Source organism: Sander vitreus, chromosome 2 (assembly GCF_031162955.1).
Source record: "Sander vitreus isolate 19-12246 chromosome 2, sanVit1, whole genome shotgun sequence".
NCBI classification, from domain to species: domain Eukaryota; kingdom Metazoa; phylum Chordata; class Actinopteri; order Perciformes; family Percidae; genus Sander; species Sander vitreus.
Window position 1 is genome coordinate 11,791,294 of NC_135856.1, and position 20,104 is coordinate 11,811,397.

General features: G+C 42.1%; 1 protein-coding gene across 1 annotated transcript; it reads right to left on the reverse strand.

The window, feature by feature from the left end:
* Positions 1-1,911: 1,911 nt before the first annotated feature.
* Positions 1,912-15,652, reverse strand: epn3b (epsin 3b). The gene is made up of 11 exons (XM_078268553.1): positions 15,431-15,652; positions 14,998-15,156; positions 14,164-14,247; positions 13,589-13,904; positions 11,953-12,071; positions 10,447-10,533; positions 5,402-5,525; positions 5,139-5,309; positions 4,928-5,023; positions 2,304-2,591; positions 1,912-2,204 (listed from the first exon to the last, which is right to left on the reverse strand). The coding sequence occupies exons 1-11, from the start codon at positions 15,497-15,499 to the stop codon at positions 1,912-1,914; spliced, it is 1,806 nt and encodes a 601-aa protein (XP_078124679.1). The 5' UTR covers positions 15,500-15,652.
* Between the last annotated feature and the right edge of the window lie 4,452 nt (positions 15,653-20,104).

A 20,104-nucleotide genomic window follows, 5' to 3' on the forward strand; every position in this document is an offset into this window, starting at 1 on the left:
CTTTAGTGTTTTGGTTCACTCGCTCCGCTTTCATAATGTCGTTTTGGGCCACAGCAGGTGACAACAGGTGATGACCTTTGTATTGTTAATAAAATAATCCTATATCATTTTATTTTCCTTTATACATACCTGAAACTTTCAGGTAAACAATGCTTTAATGTCTTATCTGTGACTGATGTTCAATTTTAACTTTTAACTAGGCCTTAAAGTGAGACTATGCAACTTTTGCTGAACAGTGGCCAGTGTGACCATTACCTACTGTATATATAGGTAGAAAGAGCTGCTACAGTGCTGTTACAGTCATTCCCTGGCTGCAATGACGGTACAGAGATGCAGAGAGTGCAGATGAGGAAGACCCAGAAATGCTGACCAATCAGAGCAGACTGGACTTTTTCAGGAGGGGGGGCTTAAAGAGACAGGCGCTAAAACTGAGTGTTTCAGACAGAGGGGGAATACAGGTATATTCACGCAGACAGTAAGAGAAAAATATTGTTTTTTGAACATTAAAGCATGTAAGTATATAGAAACCCAAAATACAAGTATGAGCTGAAAATGAGCATAATATGGGACCTTTAAGGAATAACTTATCAATCAATCATATGAATACTTTCAAAATTATAATGCAAACACCATTAATTTATTGGTATATATTTTATAATACTTTATAGGTATCATTCTGTTAAATACATATGTACTAAGCCTGTGTGTATCTATAGGCAGGGATTTCACATTCAGTCCAGGTTCAGTGCAGTGATGACCAAACACCTCCTCTCTTGTTCCAAACACAGAAGTGAATGTTTAGCACAATAGAGGAGCTACTGCTCAACACATCACTTTATTTAATTTTCTATTCATCTTTCTTTTACTCCTCCCAACCGTTCTGCTTTTCCATTGACTAAGGTTGAATTTCACCGGCGGAGGGACTCCCTGAGGTCCTCCTTTATGGTGCCAATATAAACCAGCTGGGAATGCATTGTGGGTCAGCTGTAGAGTCAGGCACACAGGTCCGATAGGGTACAATCAGTGATCAGTTTAGGTCCAGATTGAGACAATGAGGTTTGGCTTAGGCTGGTTTAGTCCAGTTTTGAATCCACCTAGATACTTTAGGGGCCACTAGAACAAATAACATAAGTAACTTAGGACCAGATGCTGTTGAGCTTGCAAGGTAACAAGGCAATGCAACATATGTCATGATGTAAATGTGGGAAGGAATACCTGAGTCATTAGTTCTTGAACAGTGCTGAATGCTGTCTTGAATCTAACAGTAACACACTTTTGGGCTTTCTCCGATGATTCAATTGTGCCAACAAAGCTCAAGATATTTGACTCGTCAGAAAAAGAGGATTTGTTTGAAGAACTGGTCTCAGGTGCTCAGCAGAATAGAACAGTTTCGAGTCTTGGGGGTGGGATGCATTCATGCTTTTGTCGGTGAAGCAGCAGGGGTAAGGATCCTGGTGAATCTTGGTGGAAAATCAAAATACGTGGCCTCATCCTGATCTCCTAAAGAAACAGTTCTGGCTCTGTGGTCAAAGGGTGCTCGGAGTTGTCACTGTTGATGGGGAAAAGGCATCGAAGGGACAGGGGAGGCACACCCTGTTAGGTTGGTGGTGTGTGCATGTTTGTGTCTATGCACCTTTAAGTGCGCCTGAGTGCGTGTGTGTGTTTTTCTGTGAGTTAGCTTTTCTTCAAGAGTTCAGGTTATATAGCAGCTGATGTGTCTTCAGACAGACACAAATACATCCAGTCCGAGTTTTATCCGCTTCAAGTGTGCACAATGACATCAGACCAGGATCCGCAGTCCAGTTCAGGCTCATTTAAACTAGTTTTATTGTAGTCGGCATAGATTAATCCAAATAGAGTCAATTCTGTTGTCTCCCTCTGCAGACCAGAGCTGGAAAGCTGCAGAAGGTCTCAGAGGAAGGGGTTGTGGCTGTGTGTCTGTGACTGAGTGCGCTGCGGTGGTCGCGGAGAAAGGGGGAGCAGGGGCTGTGGGAGGTTGGAGGGAAGGTCCAGGAGTCCAGCGGGAGGTTGTGTGAGAGAGGAGGGGAGGATGGGTGGCTGGTGGGGCAGAGGGAGGGGCAGCGACGGACTGTAGGAGAGCATGTGTGGGGGCAGTGGGGATGTAGAGCATGGTCGCATTTGGTTGAGGGTGAGGCGAGGCTGGTCGCAGTGGAAGGGGTTGGTGGGAGACGGAGCACTCAGACCTGAGAAGACAGAATTGTATGTGTGGGAGACCTTTTAATAATATCATAATGATGTTTTTGTAAATACAGAACATGAGCTCTTTAATAGTAGTTTGTTACCTGAGAGGAAGGGGTTGCTGTGCATCTTGCTAGATGGGTTGGAGGGTATGAGAGCGTCTAAATTGACCAGCGAGGCCCCCGTAGCTCCTAGGAAGGCCTCTGGGGTTCGACACATACGTGGAGTTGGGGCGCTGAGTGGGGGTGCTAGCCGGGACAGGTCAAACATCTCCGGGCTGGCCGACTCTCGCCCATTTACCAGGGGGTTTACCGGAGTGTCAGCCCCAAATGGATTTGGCTTAGAATCTGCAAATGGGTCAGTGTCTGCCATTACCCCAAACAGCTCTGCATCTGCATCAGGAACAGAAAAAAAGGATTAAAAAAATAGTTATTGAGGGGATATTATGCAATATGATGCACAGATGATCAATTAAAGGAAGTTAACATGAAGTGTCTTATGCACAATACTAGCCTGGATGCCAGCCGAACTTAGCCCCGCCCACAACATTCTAGGTCGGGAAGTTCGGTCTGGACATGATCCGTTGAGGAGCAATTATGCTCGAACAAGATCTGTTTGGATCAATCAAATTGTCGGACAGATGACCAACAGTAACAGAATCAACCACGTCACCAAAGAGCGCTTGGGTTGAATTTGTTTACAATAGGTGGCTGCCGCTGGAGAATTGAGATGTGTAGACTCCACCATCACGTCTGTTACAGAAGATATCGACAGCGCATTCATTTTAAAATCCTCAACCGGCCTGTCTCAAACTAGCTGATGGCGTGGCTGCGACTCAGCTGTTCAAGTGGCAGAGGCTGGTTTTAGAACGTAAGAGGCTTCACCTGTTTCAACGGCCAATAGAGAAGTCAGTTGGTAAAGTCAGATATAAACTATATGAATAAAATGATCATTAATCCATTTTATTTCTGCGTTACAAACAGCTTTAGGAAATGACAGAGTTTTAGACGGAGCGGAGCCTCAACAACCGCCCGAAAGCACGGTTGCGTTATATGGTGGAGAGAGATAGAGAGAGACTGAAGAGAGGGAGCGCCCAGCGGCGTTAGAACAAAGCCGTGAATCAGAGAAATAAAACGTGTTTTCGCCGATTCATCTCTAGAAATGCAACTGTAGCAAGCATGTCACTATCACTAACGTCATCCACATTCATATTTACACGCAACAAATTATATATCCAGCTTCAAAAAAAGTCTAAAAGTCGGGAGTTAGAACGAATGCATTGGGCAAAGAGTGGTTGCTATGGAGACGATACACGGTGTTGAGTTCTGTTGACAGTTGAGTTGAGTTCTGTTGCTCTGATTGGTTGTAGATCTATCCAATGAGTGCAGAGGAATTTTCTTTCCTGGTTCGGTTGGAACACGCCCCATAATCACAGCCCAATAGAGCTCAACGATACAAAAATACTAAAAAATACAATGCAATTTCTCCATTGACAAATTGGAGTATAAGCCATAAAATTGTAACCGTCGATGGTAGACTTAAAACCAGCATGCCGACATGACTCAGCGATTGTATATGCTCATATAGACGCCACAAATCAGGGGGCACTACCCTTGTTTTGAGATAAATGTCTTTTATTCGCGGTGTCTTGGATAAGTACTTAGGGGGGGGGGTGTCAGTACCCGATCTGTGCTGCCTGCATGATCCGTCACGAGGATTTACAACACTGCACGAATCACGATCTGTTCCACGCTTCTGACGTTAGCCTCTGCCGGGAAGCTAACGTTAGTTTAGCTAACAGCTAATTCGGCTAACCGCTAGCTGACAGCTTGATTCAGTCTAAAATAACGTTAACTCAAACTTAACACTGGGTAAAGCCGTCTACAGCTGATGTAACTTTCAGGTTTTATTTTGAGGGTCTTTTAAAGTTATTACATGCTGTCTCAGCTAGCGGTTAGCCGAATTAGCTGTTAGTTAAACTAACGTTAGCTTCCTTTGTTCAGTGGTGCGCGGTGGTTTATGGGATGAGTAGTTCGTTCGCTCTGAGATGACGATATGTACACAGTCTTGTACCTTTGACTTTTTGGGGATTTTCTGTTCGTTTTTTTTACTCGAAATGATACGTTGTATGCTTATGAGTCACGTACCACCTGGTTAGCCTAAGGCATGGTCTAAAACTCTTTATATACGGATTTTTCCAGACGTCAATGGGAGAAATAAATGGGAAATTTACTTCCGGAACCCAAGGTCTCTCAGAGGAGGGGCCGGACTGTTGAGCTCTATGGAGCGGTTTCAGACTCACATTCTGACTAGAATCTGAGTATGACCACGTCAGGCTAGCACAATACTCCAATATCAATAATGTAATATAAATGTCACAAAGGTGATCTGTTACTGCGCTATTGTATTAGATTACATTAAAATTATACAAGTGTTCCTGTTGCTGTGTCCTTACCTGGGACGTTTAATGCATTGCAGTACAATACTACGTGATGCTACATGTGAAATAATCGAACACAGTAGGCTACCTTTGGTCTTACTGTACTGTGTATCTAAAGCACATCATATATTGTGTGTACTATCAGTCTACCTGCTGTCAATGGGCTCATGCTGGAAGAAGATTATTTTTCCTTTCCAACCACTGTCAATGCAGGAGACTTATTGCTTCGGTAAGATCCAAATGTAAAGTAAAATCCAAAGTACTTCTGGCTGTCTTGTATTGAACTACCTGTGGGACTAGCAGGTTGAGGGGAGGACACTTGAGGGACATCCTGTTTAGGATTCTCTTCTTCCTGTGCAGCAAACGGATCTGTCTCATCCCCACCTGCTTGTCAAATGGAAAACATTACAATCTTAGGCAGAGTGCAGTGCTTACATCTTCTGACATATATTACAACGTATATGCATTTTTGATGAGGCTGGCGTTCTTAAAAAGGCACCTCCATCTGTTGGGCTGTCCCAGTCATGATTGACAGGACTGGTGGAGAGAGGCGCTGCTTCCCAGGGGTCTGTGCGTGAGTCCGCACATGGAGCCCAAGGATTGGACGCGTTGGAGGATAAGGGAGGGGCCGTCCACGGGCTACCAATCACGGGAGTACTGGAGTGAACCGCTGTAACGAGAGATAAAAAACAACAACACAAAACTCATTGTGAAGCGTTAAAAACACCCAACTCACAGAATGGGTGTGTCTGAGCCACCCACCTACAGAGTCCCAGGGGTCAGAGGTGATGTCACTGGGGGGTTGGGCAGAGTTCCAAGGGTCTCTAGGCTGAGGTGGGGCCTCAGATGAGGGGCCAAATATGTCCACCAGGTCCAGCATAGCCGACTGCAGAGGGAGAGAAAATCTTTCTTAAATCTGTGCCAAACATTCTCATGTCGGTGTTGCTGGATGGGGTTTTGAAGCATGCAAGACTCTTAATAAGAGCCAGACGAAATGTATCCAACCCTGTTGAGATCTGTGGAGGAGAGTACGCAGATGCTGATACAGTTATTGTGATTGTGTGATTTAAACACAACAATTACTTTAAAACGCTATCGAGACGTTCAGCTTGGCAGATCTGAGTTAAATGAAGTAGCTGAGACAGAATTTGTGGTGTAAATGAGGAAACTATGCTGGAATGTTTTCCTCATGCTAGAGCTGGGCAATAAATCGATATTATATCGATATCGTGATATGAGACTAGATATCGTCTTAGATTTTGGATATCGTAATATCGTAATATGGCATAAGTGTTGTCTTTTCCTGGTTTTAAAGGCTGCATTACAGTAAAGTGATGTACTTTTCTGAACTTACCAGACTGTTGTAACTGTTCTATTATTTGCCTTTACCCACTTGGTCATTATATCCACATTACTGATGATTATTTATCAACAATCTCATTGTGTAAATATTTTGTGACAGCACCAATAGTCAACACTACAATATCGTTGCAGTATCGATATCGAGGTATATGGTCAAAAATATCGTGATATTTGATTTTCTCTATATCGCCCAGCCCTACCTCATGCTGTGTCAGTTAAAACTGTATCACTAGCTATGTTTCCATCCACACGTTTTTATCTGAATTAAGTGATATTGAATGAAAAATGCCTTATGGAAACAGTAAAATTCGATTGAATTTCATGAATATCGACTCAAAGGAAATACGTTTGGTCTCATCGGATTTTATCTTGATCGATATACTGCTTATGCGATAAACGCTGATGGAAACGTTATTTGCCGAATAAATAATGAATTGCGATTAAGTTTTAGGTCATTTTATGGTTTCAACCCGCCACAAAACGAAGAAGAAGTTTTAGTTCATTTCCGCCCAGTATTTCCGCTCTGTTTGCACACATGGCGGGTGTCAACAAAGACAGATGTAAGTGGACGAACAAGGAGACGCACTACCAGGAGTGCCGACACAAATGTCCCTTATGATGCAACGATCGTCTACCACAGCCTGTAGTACGATTGATGGCCAGCTCTTTCTATTGACAAAATCCCTGTAACCTTCAGCAGGGGGTCTAATCGGGACGTCTATTGTGCCATACACCTGTGGCACAAGGTGCGCTCTGGAGTTACGCAGCGAGATATCATGCGCCTCATCCACTCCAGGTAGGTATATATACCTTCGCATCATCCTCGTTCGTATGGCATTGCACACGGCGTAAACACACCGGTGCACGGTGGTTTTGCTGACTCCAAACGTTTCGCCTACCACTCTGTACTCTGCGCATGTAGCCAGTTTGTAGAGAGCAATGGCGATACGCTTCTCGGTTGGAACCGGAGGGCGATAGCTTGTGACATTTGGGGAAAGGGACGGGCCAAAAAAATTACACAACAGGTCAAATGTTGTCTTGGTCATCCGAAAATGCTTCAACCAAAAGGTTTCCGTGAAGTGTCTCTGAACCACGATCTCCCAGAACTGTTTGGAGCGCTGTCGTTCCCACACCACAGGCCGCCTCCGTTGTCGTCGGGCATTTACGTGCATCTGCATCATCATAGCAATGTGTTGGTAGCGTCGTTGTTTTCTTATTATAGCTTGATATGTCGCTATCAGCTGGCACATAAGCACTATTACAACTTTATTCGCAAATGTTTGCTTGAATGTTTCAACTGTTGCGATTCAGTGCGAAAATGAATGGAAACACCTTAAGATGCCTAAAATCAATTCGCTATACCAATTTGATCGCAAAACAGCATGTGACGTCATTACACACAGGTTTTTATTCGCTTTAAAGCCGTTGGCTGGAAACACACTTTCACCAGCTTTATTCGCATGAGTTTTCGACAATTGGATGGAAACTTAGCTACTGTTTAATTAAAACCATGTATCTTGATACATTTGAATTTTTCAGATACCCTGATGGATAGTGTTTCTTTATAGGTTTAGGAAATGATCATACTTCTTAAGCTCAATGAATCATTTAAAAAAATCCAAACGATTTCCTGAAAAAGGGCATTTTCCCAACTCATGAAAAGTGGATGTTTTGGAGGTACATGGTTTTGACAGTGACAATCTACTTAAGTCACACTGACAGTGCTGTCTTTGTGCACTTACCTAGGAAAATGTAAGCACACTTTAAAAAAAATGTTTCCTTTGAGCATGAATATGCATAATGTTTTACAGCCACTGTAGTGAAAACACATTTAGAACACCAGAGCAATTTGTGTCATTGTGAGTTTTATAATTATTCACTGGTCTGTTATTGTAGAGTGTGATTAATTTATCAGAAGGTCAATACCCGACATCAGATATGCTTTGTAACCATATATATACTTTATGTTTTGTTTGGTATTGTGAGTATGTTGGCAATGAGACTACAAGACATAATGCAGTGAAAAGAGTGCAAAGCTTGAGGGGATTCACAAACAGTTTGTAAGGCTGCATCTGGACTCCACTGTTTAGATTACTCTGCAGCAGTTGGCAGAGCAGCATCTCACAGCAGAGTAGGCAGCAGTGCAGCCTGCTGACATGTTGTTTACTGGGCACTTTTAAAATGCCCTGTACATATGGTATCATTGTAACAACACTTTGATGTCAAGTGCAGTATAGACAAAATGTTGACATAACTAAAAATATTTGAAATGGCATGCAGCCTTAACTTATAAATTACAAGCCTTTTGGTGATTTAAAAGCAAACCAGAACTTTCACATGAGAAAAGATCTATCAAATATCACACGATTTGTTAACTATGTGGGGTTGACACGTGAGGGTTCATATGTGATCCTAAAAAATATAACCCAATACTACAAACTACAGTATGTGCATTATGATGACATGTTAAAGGTGCTCCAAGCGATGTCACGCGTTTTTTAGGCTGCAACATTTTTTGTCACATACAGCAAACATCTCCTCACACTGTAAAAAAACGCGGTCTCTGTAGACAGCCCAGGCTCCACACACGGCAACAAAAACAAACTGCGCCAAACGGCACCACGAAACATTACAAACAGTCTTCCAGCGTTCTAGCCAATAACCGACAAAAAGGATTTGTTGGTGGGGGGTTGGGGGGTTAGTGCGCGGAAGCACGGAGGGAGAGGGGACAGGATGAGGAGGTCGGGAGGGGCGAGCTAGCCTTGTTTTGTTTGAAAATACTTCGAACGTCAACAAGAAGTTCCGTCACCCAACATCGCTTAGAGCACCTTTAAGTGTGTATTTGGAAACGTGATAGCATAAAAATTGCTCATGTGGAGTCATATACAGTAAGAACATGTAATGGTAATATCAGGTCATTTCATTTTAGCACATATATAAGCACATGAACAAAATGGGCACCTTAGTTTTTCTGAACTGCTGTTAATTCAAATTACATTAATCACCCTTCACATAAAAAAACATGTCACGTGTCAACATCCTGATCATAACAATGTGCATATATCAAATCAAATACCCTTCTTGGATCTCTCATCTCTGCACTATGGAGCTACAGTTTATTGTAAACTTTGTAAGTGTTGGGAGAATGGTTTCTATTTGGTTTGGTTACTCAATAAAATAATAAATGTTTGTCAGACTGAAATTTCCATTTTTTTGTAAATGATAAATTGTTTTTCTCAACATTGTGGTAAATGTTAGCAATTTAAAGCCCCCCTCTAGTCAAAAATGTATTTTGCTTATTGTTTCTGATGTTTGAGCTTCACTGTGCAGAATGATGTATGTGTAGAGTTCGTTTTCACATCCAGCTGACAGGGGAAAGTTTCTCTGTGCTCACCTTAAATCGGGGTTTAACGTGTACGTATGAGCAAGATTTGATGACATCACTACTAGTCTGGAAGCCAATCGTGGTTTACTATGCAGCTTACGCAAGTGTGATGTGGAAACCTGAAGACTCCAGGTCTCATACACTAAGAATGGACTTTTCTGTGAGGTACCAGACATCTTGCGTCCAGCCGTTAAACTTTTGAAACTAAGAATATTTGCTCATACATAAAATTCTGGTTTCAATGAGGGAGAAAGAATAGATGGAATTGACACAGATATTATTTAAAGTGGAGTATTTATATATATATATATATATATATATATAGTTTTTATTTCTATTCATATCTTTTAAACCGTAACTGAAAGGGATCTTTAAGAGCTTAATCTGGCTACACCCATTGCAAATTATACATTAAAGCTTCAGATAAAAGGGCGGCCATGAATTAAATGTCATATTTTAATGTGTGATGATGCAAGACATGATGATGTATGACATGTATCTGACCTTGTGAATATGTCAGGAATTACATCAGTCAGAGAACCATTGGGAAGCTCACTTCACTGTTTTCCCCCCATGTCTTTATTTCCACACTGCTTTTTTTAAATGGGCACATGAAAGTACCAGTATTTCTATGATAAGCAGCATAATATGAGCAATTACAAGCCATGGGGACCTTTACATAAGACAGCTGGTGACTCTGATTGGCTTGTTGACAGGCCAATGAATAAAGGAGCTGGTGTGCTACAAGATAAGAAGTATGCTTTCAGGGAAATGTCATGCTGAGCTCAAGGTTAGCTCAGACAAAGTCATTGTCATTCAGCCGGCACGTCTTTCTTCTCTCTCAGTTCTCTACCGTTTCTCTCTTAAACCTCCCTCATTATGCTGATCTATGTCTTTTTGTGTCGTTTCCCTCCCTATCCCACAGTCGGCACTTTAAACTCCACTTCATTCTCTAAATGCCTGCCAAAAAACCACCTACAAATGCACCCGTCCACCTCTCCATGCAAACACACACTCGCATGCACACGCTGTACAGCGCACACGCATTTTTAAAACTCACCTCCTGCGTCCCCGACTGACTCTCTCTCCTGCTCTCATCCAGGGCCTTCTGTAACAGAGACTCGTCTCCTTGGCGACAGCACTGCTCCTGCAGGGGCGGCATCGTGACATCATCAACATTATCGCCACGGCCATGAGCATGGACGCACACACGCACGCGGCACATACACACCAGCGTTAGTGAAACAGCCTTTGGTTTGGCCCAGCAAAAAAAAGGAATGCAGCGCTGTTGGCTTTTTTGTGCTGTTGAAATATTTAGCTGACAAAGAGCTGGTTTGGAGCAACATGGAGAGGAAGAATGCAGAAGATGTTTTATATGTAGAAGTTTAAACATTTCTTGTGTGAGAACAGAGAGATGTATGTTTGAGATCCAGTGGGAGATATAGCAGATGTTCTGGAAAGGAGTAAGCTGGCTGAGGAAGGAAAAAGTTAGGAAGTAAAGTGATTTGCTGGCCACAAAAAAAGCATTTTAGTTAAGCTATAAGAGCCATATCACACAGCTAAAATGGTAAGAAGTGAGGTGTGTTTTTGTGTGTTTCTGTTTATGTGTGTGTGTGTGTGTGTGTGTGTGTGTGTGTGTCTGCTCATACTCCATTCGGCTAAGGCTCAAAGCAATCTGTAGTTGTGTGTCTTCATCCATCTCTATGGTAACAGGGGAAGGAAGGGCTAGCTAGATGAAGGTGGGCGAATGTTCAGAACATTTGTAACATCATTTTCATTATTTGAATTATCAAGAGGCAATGAGTAGAGGTGTGACGAGATCTCTCACGAGATTAAAGTGACGAGGAACTCGTTTCTCGTCAAACTCGTTTCTCGTCAAGGTAAAAAGTGTCTCGCGATATCAGTACACAAGTGCAGAGCAGCAGCCTTGAAATCAGCATAGAAAACCCCCCGCCCGTTCTCCAAAGTTGACTCCGAGTTTACTTTGCAGAGCGATAGCGGAAGAAAAAAGCTGCCTGTAAAACCCAGCGTTAGAACGTTGTAGAGTACCGCTGCTCTCCCTCTCTCTCCATCTCGCTCTCTCTCTCTCTCTCTCTCTCTCTCTCTCTCTCTCTCTCTCTCTCTCCCCCCCCTGCTGTGTTGTAACCTTGGTTCTCTGAGTGAAGAGACTCTCTTTCCACCATACATATGGAATAAGTAATAATAACAAGAGAAGCCAGTTATCTGAGTTTGTGGCAAAACTATTCAGTGCTCGGGTTTTCATTTTGTGACTTTGGATTGAATAAAGGACTATTTTTCCAGACTTATTTCTTCATTTAAGTTTTCTGTAAAATAGTTTTAAAATCTCGTCTCCATCTTGTGAACCCAATCTCGTGTCTCGTCTCGTCTCATGAGCTTGGTGTCTCGTCCCACCCCTAGCAATGAGACATGCGTGGCTCGAATGCAGAGGAAGAATGTGTGTGTGTGTGTGTGTGTGTGTGTGTGTTTAGAGGAAGGGTACTGTCACACACGAGGAGCTAAAGGAGATTACACATTATCACAATTATGTGTGCATATGTTGTTTTACCTTCTGACTCTCCTCCCTGCTCATGGCTAAAGCCAGCTGGAGCTGCAGCTCCTCCTCGCCGCTGGTCTGAGGCCGAGCCTGCTCCAGGTCTGAGGCAGCGCGAGGCGACGATGACGAGGCTGCAGAGGGAACAAGTGAGGGAATTTGAGGGTGGGTGCAATTGATGCGGGGGATGCATTAGCAGACGTGGAGCACAGGAAGTGCTGGGCGGATTTGAATATTTTTAGGCCTATGCTGCAGTATTGATAATCTATGTGGTGGATTGTCCAAAGTGCTGGGCTACAGCACAACATGCATTTCATCAGGGATCAGCCTTAATACAAAGAAGAAGTGTATATTTTTACTGCTTCATCTATTTATTAATTGCCAACTCTATAAAGAGTTGGCAATTAATAAAAACTGAACAGCTTATAAAATAACTACAGAGAATTATCACCAAAATCTTCAGCTCCTGTCTGACTGTCTGTCTTTTAACAGGAAGGAGAGGTGAAAAACACAGAAACGCGCCTACTTTTAACAGAGAGACAGTCCGTCTGTCCAATCAGGAGGGTCCGTCCTCTGCTAGATAGGCCCTACCTTTTCCGGTAGAAGTTAATGCTGTTGTGTTTTATGATTTGTTGAAGTGTTTTCCTATTTGCTGTCGTGTTTTGATATTTGTTGTCGTGTTTTCCTATTTGCTGTCGTGTTTTCCTATTTGCTGTCGTGTTTTCATATTTGCTGTCGTGTTTTCCTGTTTGCTGTCGTGTTTTCCTGTTTGCTGTCGTGTTTTCCTGTTTGCTGTCGTGTTTTCCTATTTGCAGTTATGTTTTATGATTTATTGAAGTGTTTTCCTATTTGTTGTCGTGTTTTAATATTTGCTGTCGTGTTTTCCTATTTGCTGCCGTGTTTTCCTATTTGCAGTTATGTTTTATGATTTATTGAAGTGTTTTCCTATTTGTTGTCGTGTTTTAATATTTGCTGTCGTGTTTTCCTATTTGCTGCCGTGTTTTCCTATTTGCCGTTGTGTTTTATGATTTGCTGTCGTGTTTTCCTAATTGCTGTCGTGTTTTCATATTTGCCGTTGTGTTTTCCTATTTGCCGTTGTGTTTTATGATTTGCTGTTGCGTTTTTCTATTTGCTGTTGTGATTTGCACTTCAGGGCCACCGTAAAAAAGCCCTAAAAACGCACAGTGCAGTAAAGAGACCATTACGGCTTAGCAAACCACAATGCAGCAAAGAGGACACTACACTAGAAAAACTTAAAAGCGACACACACAAAGGTCAGATTTATGCTTTATCAAAAGTGTTTTATGTTTTGTGGTTTTTAACAGTCTCCTACTCAGTGGATGAGACTCAGCACCACAACGCAGACCGTTAGCAACTAGCTGGTGAACATAGTGGAGCATTCCGCAGCTAAAAGGCCTGATATTTCGCTCAGGAGCTGGAGGAAACCAAAACCATAGCTAAAAATGTATATTAAACTTACATTCATCAGATGGACAAAAACACAACTCCAAATGTATGATAATGTTGCTTTGTACAGTAACTGTGTAAGTGTGTAAATAAGCAACTGTTTGCCTGTTTTATCCTGTTCACAGCTTGTTTCCGCTGCCCCCAAGTGGCCAAAAAATCAGTTGCTGCCAGTTTTAATACTCACAGTTGAAGGAGGACGGAGAACCTCTGGATCGGCTGAACTCCTCTCCGTACAGCACAGCCATGCTGGGCTGGCTTGTTCGCCTGCCTGGGTGGTAAGAAGGGGGTATACCTCCGTACACACTCACACCCCCACCGCCACCCCCACCCCCTCCACTCCCTCCCCCAGCCATTCGCTCCTTGGTCTTTAGGGCTTGACTCCTCTCCTGGCGGAGCCGCTCCTCGTCCCGGAGGAGACACACCAGTTGGCGTGCTTTTTCTCTCACGTTGGCCCCCTGATCTCTGCCGTCACGGTCCATGTACTGGAAGTCGCGTAGCGTCTGGACACCACACGGACAAAAATACATTTTAACGATCTTTTAAAGATGAGCTTGAGCTTTAAAAAAAAAAATTACAATTCAAGTTATGGTTAAGGAAATGCTGGAAAACCTCAATAATCTCAAACTCAGGAATGTGACAATATTCCAGTTTAGTCAGAAATTGCAAAAAGACATTAAACACACGATCCACATAAACAAAGCAGCTCTGTTCCTGAGGCGTTCAGATTGCTGAGGTTCTCCTCTTGTTGCAGTCCAGTACCTGAATAGTGAATGCGTTTTCACGGCACTGTTGGGCCACTCTCTCTGATCCTGTCTTCAGCAGGTAATCCAACAGAGTCAGGGCCTGGAATCAAATGCTGATTATCACACTGATACTCCAAAATGAATCTATTCTACACATTGTAGAAACAAATACATAACTATTATTAAATGCATCTACTGTATAGGGATATCTGCAATGAGATGGATTAAAAACCAACAGGGCTCAGTTCAGTATTTGTTTTAAAACAAAGATCCTCATCTCTCGTCATGATTTTGACATCAGATGATTTACTGCCACTATACTTGTTCATGAAACTAAATAGTCAACTTCATGGTTGTTAGAAACATTCTAATAATCCTAACAATGGTGGCCCAAGAGGAAAAGTCAGAGGATCACAAAAATTAGCAAGATACATCGTCTAGGCACTGTGGATATCTGTACCAAATTATGTGCCAACCCATAGAGTATGAGATATTTGACAGTGTGAAACCTTTGACATGCTGGTGGCGTTAGAGGAAAGGTCAGAGGATCAGCACATTGATTAGAATATATCCTCTAGAGACCTTGAACATCTGCTGTAGCCTAAATTTCAAGGCAATCCATCTAATAGTTGTCAATACATATTTCTCTCTGAATCACAAATATAGGAAGAAAGTTAAAAACAAATAAAGAGGGAAAAGGTGGAGGGAGGAAAGCTGTGGTGAGCAGTCAGAGGGAAGCTAAAGCAACAGTAAAGCTAAAGTAAGCCAGCAGAAAGGAAGAGAGACACATGCACAGAGAGCTGAACTGATTAAACTGAGGAGTCTTGACAGAAATCTTTCATGAGTTCACCTTGTAGACGTGTCTCCAGTTCTTGCCGCTGTCGTTGAGGCGTTTCCACACCATGCCCATGACCTCAGCAAACGCCACCACATTGAATGTCAAGTCAGCGATCTCTGACATGAGAGACGAAGATGGGCCCCAGGGGTCATTCGAGGTGGCCTCGCGAACCTACCCGCCACCATCAGAGGAACAATAATGTACATTTCTTCTCATATCTGCATGCATATAATGTTCTTTCTTATTCAAAGCAACAATATAATAAGAAGATTACAAAGTGTCAAAGCATATTTATAACAAAGAAAAAGAACAGGCAGTAGAGAGTTTTGTTCTGACATGACATGGCATCAGTGTTAATTTAGAGGAGTTTACCCTTCCTCAAAGTCTGACACATGAAAGCTACTGCACAATGACACTTGAAGAGAACGCAGTTCAATTATAATACCTTGATCTCCGCTTCTGAATAGTTGTGCACAATATTCTTCACCTGCCGACGCAGGGCTGAGGTTGTCATGGTGACAGGTGATGGAGGATGTGGAGGGATAGAAAATGGGGTAAAGAAACCACTCAACAAGTGAAGAGAAGGGGTGAAAGGGGGAACGTGGACTGGAGGAGGAGAGGAAAGGTATATGGCATTGAAGGCTCCTCTTCTCTGTCAGGAGTTATAGGACACCCCTGTAAGAAACAGACACAATACATGCCTGAAAATAAAATCTAGTACTTTATGTCATTCTCACCCTTGTAGGGTTGATCTAATGAGCAAATCCCCCAGCCCATTGATGGGACATTCTGAACCTACAGTTCAATGCTATGGAATGTAAAAAGATTGTATAATGTTGCCATGGATTCATGGAGTAATGCTGTTGGCTACAGCTTGAGCCCTGTTTTTTTACTCTATATCGACACATTTACATTTTGGCAAACTGGCACCATTAAAAGTCTAACGATTTATCTATTAGCAGTTCTTGTTTGCAATGTGCCCATGGATGTACAGACAACGATCACCAGATTACTTTGATAATAAAGAAAACTTTAAAACGTTGATTCTCAGGTAAGTTCTGGAGCCATTAGGGGCATCTGTTTTTCTGTAACTCATAATGACAATGCTAATATGCTGATTTTTAGCAGATATACTATGCTAGTTTTGCAGGTATTGGTTATAAACCAAAGTCTTGGACAAGTTTTGACCTGATGCTACCACAGCTGATAGATGCTACATTATTACATTTCAAAGACATTGCCATCCGCAGGGCCGTATCACTAGCATGGCGAAAAACAACACGTCAAGTTAAAGTCTGCACTTGATTTATTTCTTTGCTATTCATGTCAATATGAAAACACTGAGCAAATAGAGCAATGACTGAATGAGCGGCACACAATTGGTGCCCGCTCAGGAAGTAGGTCATAAAAAAGCTCTGGCACTCAGGTGGCTGATGAAGCTTCTTGGCGGCTTAATTTATTTAGGCCAACACACACATGCAGCTGCCTGTGCATGCACGCACGCACGCACACACACACACACACACACACACACACACACACACACACACACACACACATCTCATTTTTCTCTTCCAAATTCATATTTCAGAGAGGACACAAGGGAATCGATCATTAACGGTTCCTGTGATACTTTTCCCTTTGCCTGCGACTAAGCCTTCACTGTCAGAACACACTTTACCCATTAAACCAAAAGCTGAACCAGGGTGACCTCACTCAACTAAATCTCTTCTCATCACTCACTAAACAAAGTTACATGTTGAATCACAAAGTAAAGCTGATGTGTTCCGTTTCTTAGATTTCTTTTTCTTGCAGTGCTTCAGGGAAACATCTGCAGCTAACAAAATTACCAAGGAGATTTTTTTAAACGGACAAACTATTAGTCACTTGTTTCTGTGATGCTGATCATTTCCTACAGTATGTATGAATTACTGTATGAATTATAATTCTTTTTTCAATTAGGCATACAAATAAAAACATACACTACAATCGGCACTGGTCCGGTTGTAATTTCTACCAGACAATGAAACATCTCTATATGGGTTGACTACTGACATAAATTTTTTTTAAATATAAATCAATATTTCATACCAGATTCACTGTGTTTTGTGTTAAACGTGTGAAATGCTAATGTACAACACCTGCCCACAGGAGGCTTTTTTCAGCCCATTAAGCCCATTCAGTAACTTGACCATGCATTTGGCTCATGGCAACTTAACTTACAATAATTGTTATATTTATTTATTTATATATTTGTTATTATATTAATTATTGACTTTTTAAAGACATGTGTGCATTATTTTTTAATTGATTTCATTGTAATGCCACTGTCCACTGCTGCTCCACAACAGTTTGCAAAGACTGTCACCCTTAAACAAGTCATAGGATGCCTCATCCTGCTGAAAAGCAAACATCAGCAGAAGCGGACAGAAAAGTCTGAGGACGAGCCTGGGAGTGTTTGTACATGTGCAAGAGAGATAGAGATAGATAGATAGATATATATATATATATATATATATATATATATATATATATATATATGAGAGAGAGAGAGAGAGAGAGAGAGAGAGAGAGAGAGAGGGAGAGAGAGAGAGAGAGGGAGAGCGAGAGAGAGAATGAAGGGCATAAAGAAGAAAGTGAAGCTCAGCAACTTCAACCAGTATCACTTTTCTGCAAAATCATCTTTAGCTTTGTGTTCTGACACACACAAACACACACACACACACACACACACACACACACACACACACACACACACACACACACACACACACACACACGTGCACAAAGGTAATCAAAGGCTAGTGCGGTCTACTGCATGAGGTGTTTGAAACTATTGCTCTTTTCATTTCTTTGTCTGACCCTCACACATTTTCTATTTATTTATTTTTTACCAATGATTCACCTAAAGATTTTGGAGTTGATACGCTACCGCTGACGGCGACTACATCATATCCGAAAGCAGAAAATGCAAAAAATACATGTTATGTTCTTTACAAATGAAATAAATGTCAGACTTACTGACATATGATGTGCATTCTTCTTAGAAAAAAAAGTGTTGTGATGTCTCATGATATATTGTTTCTAGAAGTGTATTATTCAACTTTTGTTTTTGTTAAAGAAGGAAAAGAAAATCGCAATACTAAATACATAGGAATCACAATACTTCTAGAATCACAATAAATGAAAATCGCAATACAAATCAAATCGACAATTCAATACTTTTTAGGCACCGACCGAATTGCCTCTAAAGTATCGAGTATCGAAAAATGCCTCGTCATTCAATACACAATTTCAATACCTAAGGAGTAAATCTCATGAGCGTCAGTGAGCCAATAAGCATGCAGCATGCTTTTACCGACATCTAATTATGTTTGTGATTGGCTATCTAACGTTACATGTCGTAGAGGCACGGAGGAAAAACTCTAGGTTACGCATAGAGACGGGGCTCACATAGTAGGAGCTGAAAAATAAATAAAAAATGTTATACTATATTGTGTAATGTTGTAATTAATTTGCCACATGCCATCAGAAACCACACTAAAATGTATAAATCATATTTATATATTTATCATTTTAATAAGAATATTTCAGATGCCAATAAGTTACTTTGGAAAGATTAAGATATGATAAATTATCGGCATTCAAAGATGAATGTGCACAGTTCCACAAACACCAACATATGTTCTTTAACCAGAAGTACAAGAGTAAAATCCATCCTGAAATAGGAAATATTGTACAGCTCAGTTGTGTAATTCATAAAGACTCATGCAGCACAGAGACAGACAGTGGTGATGAACTCATCCAGGGACAAACTGTGGAGCTGCTCTGTGAGTATGACAGCACCCTTGGTGGTTGTACTGGAATATTTTCTGATTCACAGCTATGAGCTGCTCTATTCAAATGACTCATCTGGGTGTAATAACTTTAAAACATTCACTGTGAGCCACCGTCACTACATCAAGATGGACCAACTCCAGGAAGAGTCACCTGATTACATTATTAACTGAAGTCGTGATGCTCAACTCCAGGTTACAGTTGTCTCTAGGCCTAGATACCAATTGAATAATGCAAATGATATGCTTTCACTTCAAATACTACATATACTACTACAACAATACATACACGAACACATAAAGTTATACATCCAAGTAAGTAAGTGAGAGTGATTAAGTTTATTAACTGATATGGTCTGGTCTGATGCGCCAAAATGCTCAAACTCAGACAACCTACGTCATCCCGTCGTCCACATTTATGGATGCGCATGCGTGCTGTGACAACAGGTGAACCGTGTATTTCAGGTGGCGATGGAGAGGAGGAGGGCGCTCATGCTGGGTCTGCATAATGCATTACCCCCCCCCCCCACACACACACACACACACACACACACACACACACACACTCTCTCTCTCTTGCGGTGGATTCCCTGTGCAGGCTGCCATGTGTAGCACAGATTCCTGTGCAAGGCCAACTGCCACTGGAGTTGTCTGTTACATGTAGTAGGTCGGCAGCTCAGTAGGCTACATTGTAGATTGCATACTCACTTAAAATGAGAATTATTTGCACAAAAAAAGCCAAAAGATACCCCCCCCCGGTCATTTCAACATGCCGCTTACCTTGCCCATTACTCATCTCTCGCCTTGTCCACTGAGCATCCTCGCCTCTCCGCTATCTCCTCTTCAAGTCCAGATAATATCCCCTCCGCTAGGATCGGCTAAGAAGCAGAGCAACCACAGTTATCTCCCTCCGCTCCTATATCCGGCAAACGTGAGAGAGGAGCCGAACAGTGAGTGTTCCCTTGAATGGGAATGTTAGCGTCTAAACCCAGGCCTAACCTGGATGATGCGAGTCGCTCAGTCAGTGGTGAAATCCGCATAGGACAAGGATAAGCCAGAGCACACGGCTCACTCACTCCCTCTCTCACTCAGGCAGCCCCATCCACACACTCATACAGCACCGGCAGGCCACGCACGCACAGCATACACAATCACAGCGGCGAGAGAGAGGCAGGGACGGGGGCGCGCCGTTTGCATAGTCAGCGGTACTGTTAACCTATCATCCGTTTGAGCGTTAATATGTGAATGAGACAGAATGAATATAACTCCACATCTGCTGTGTC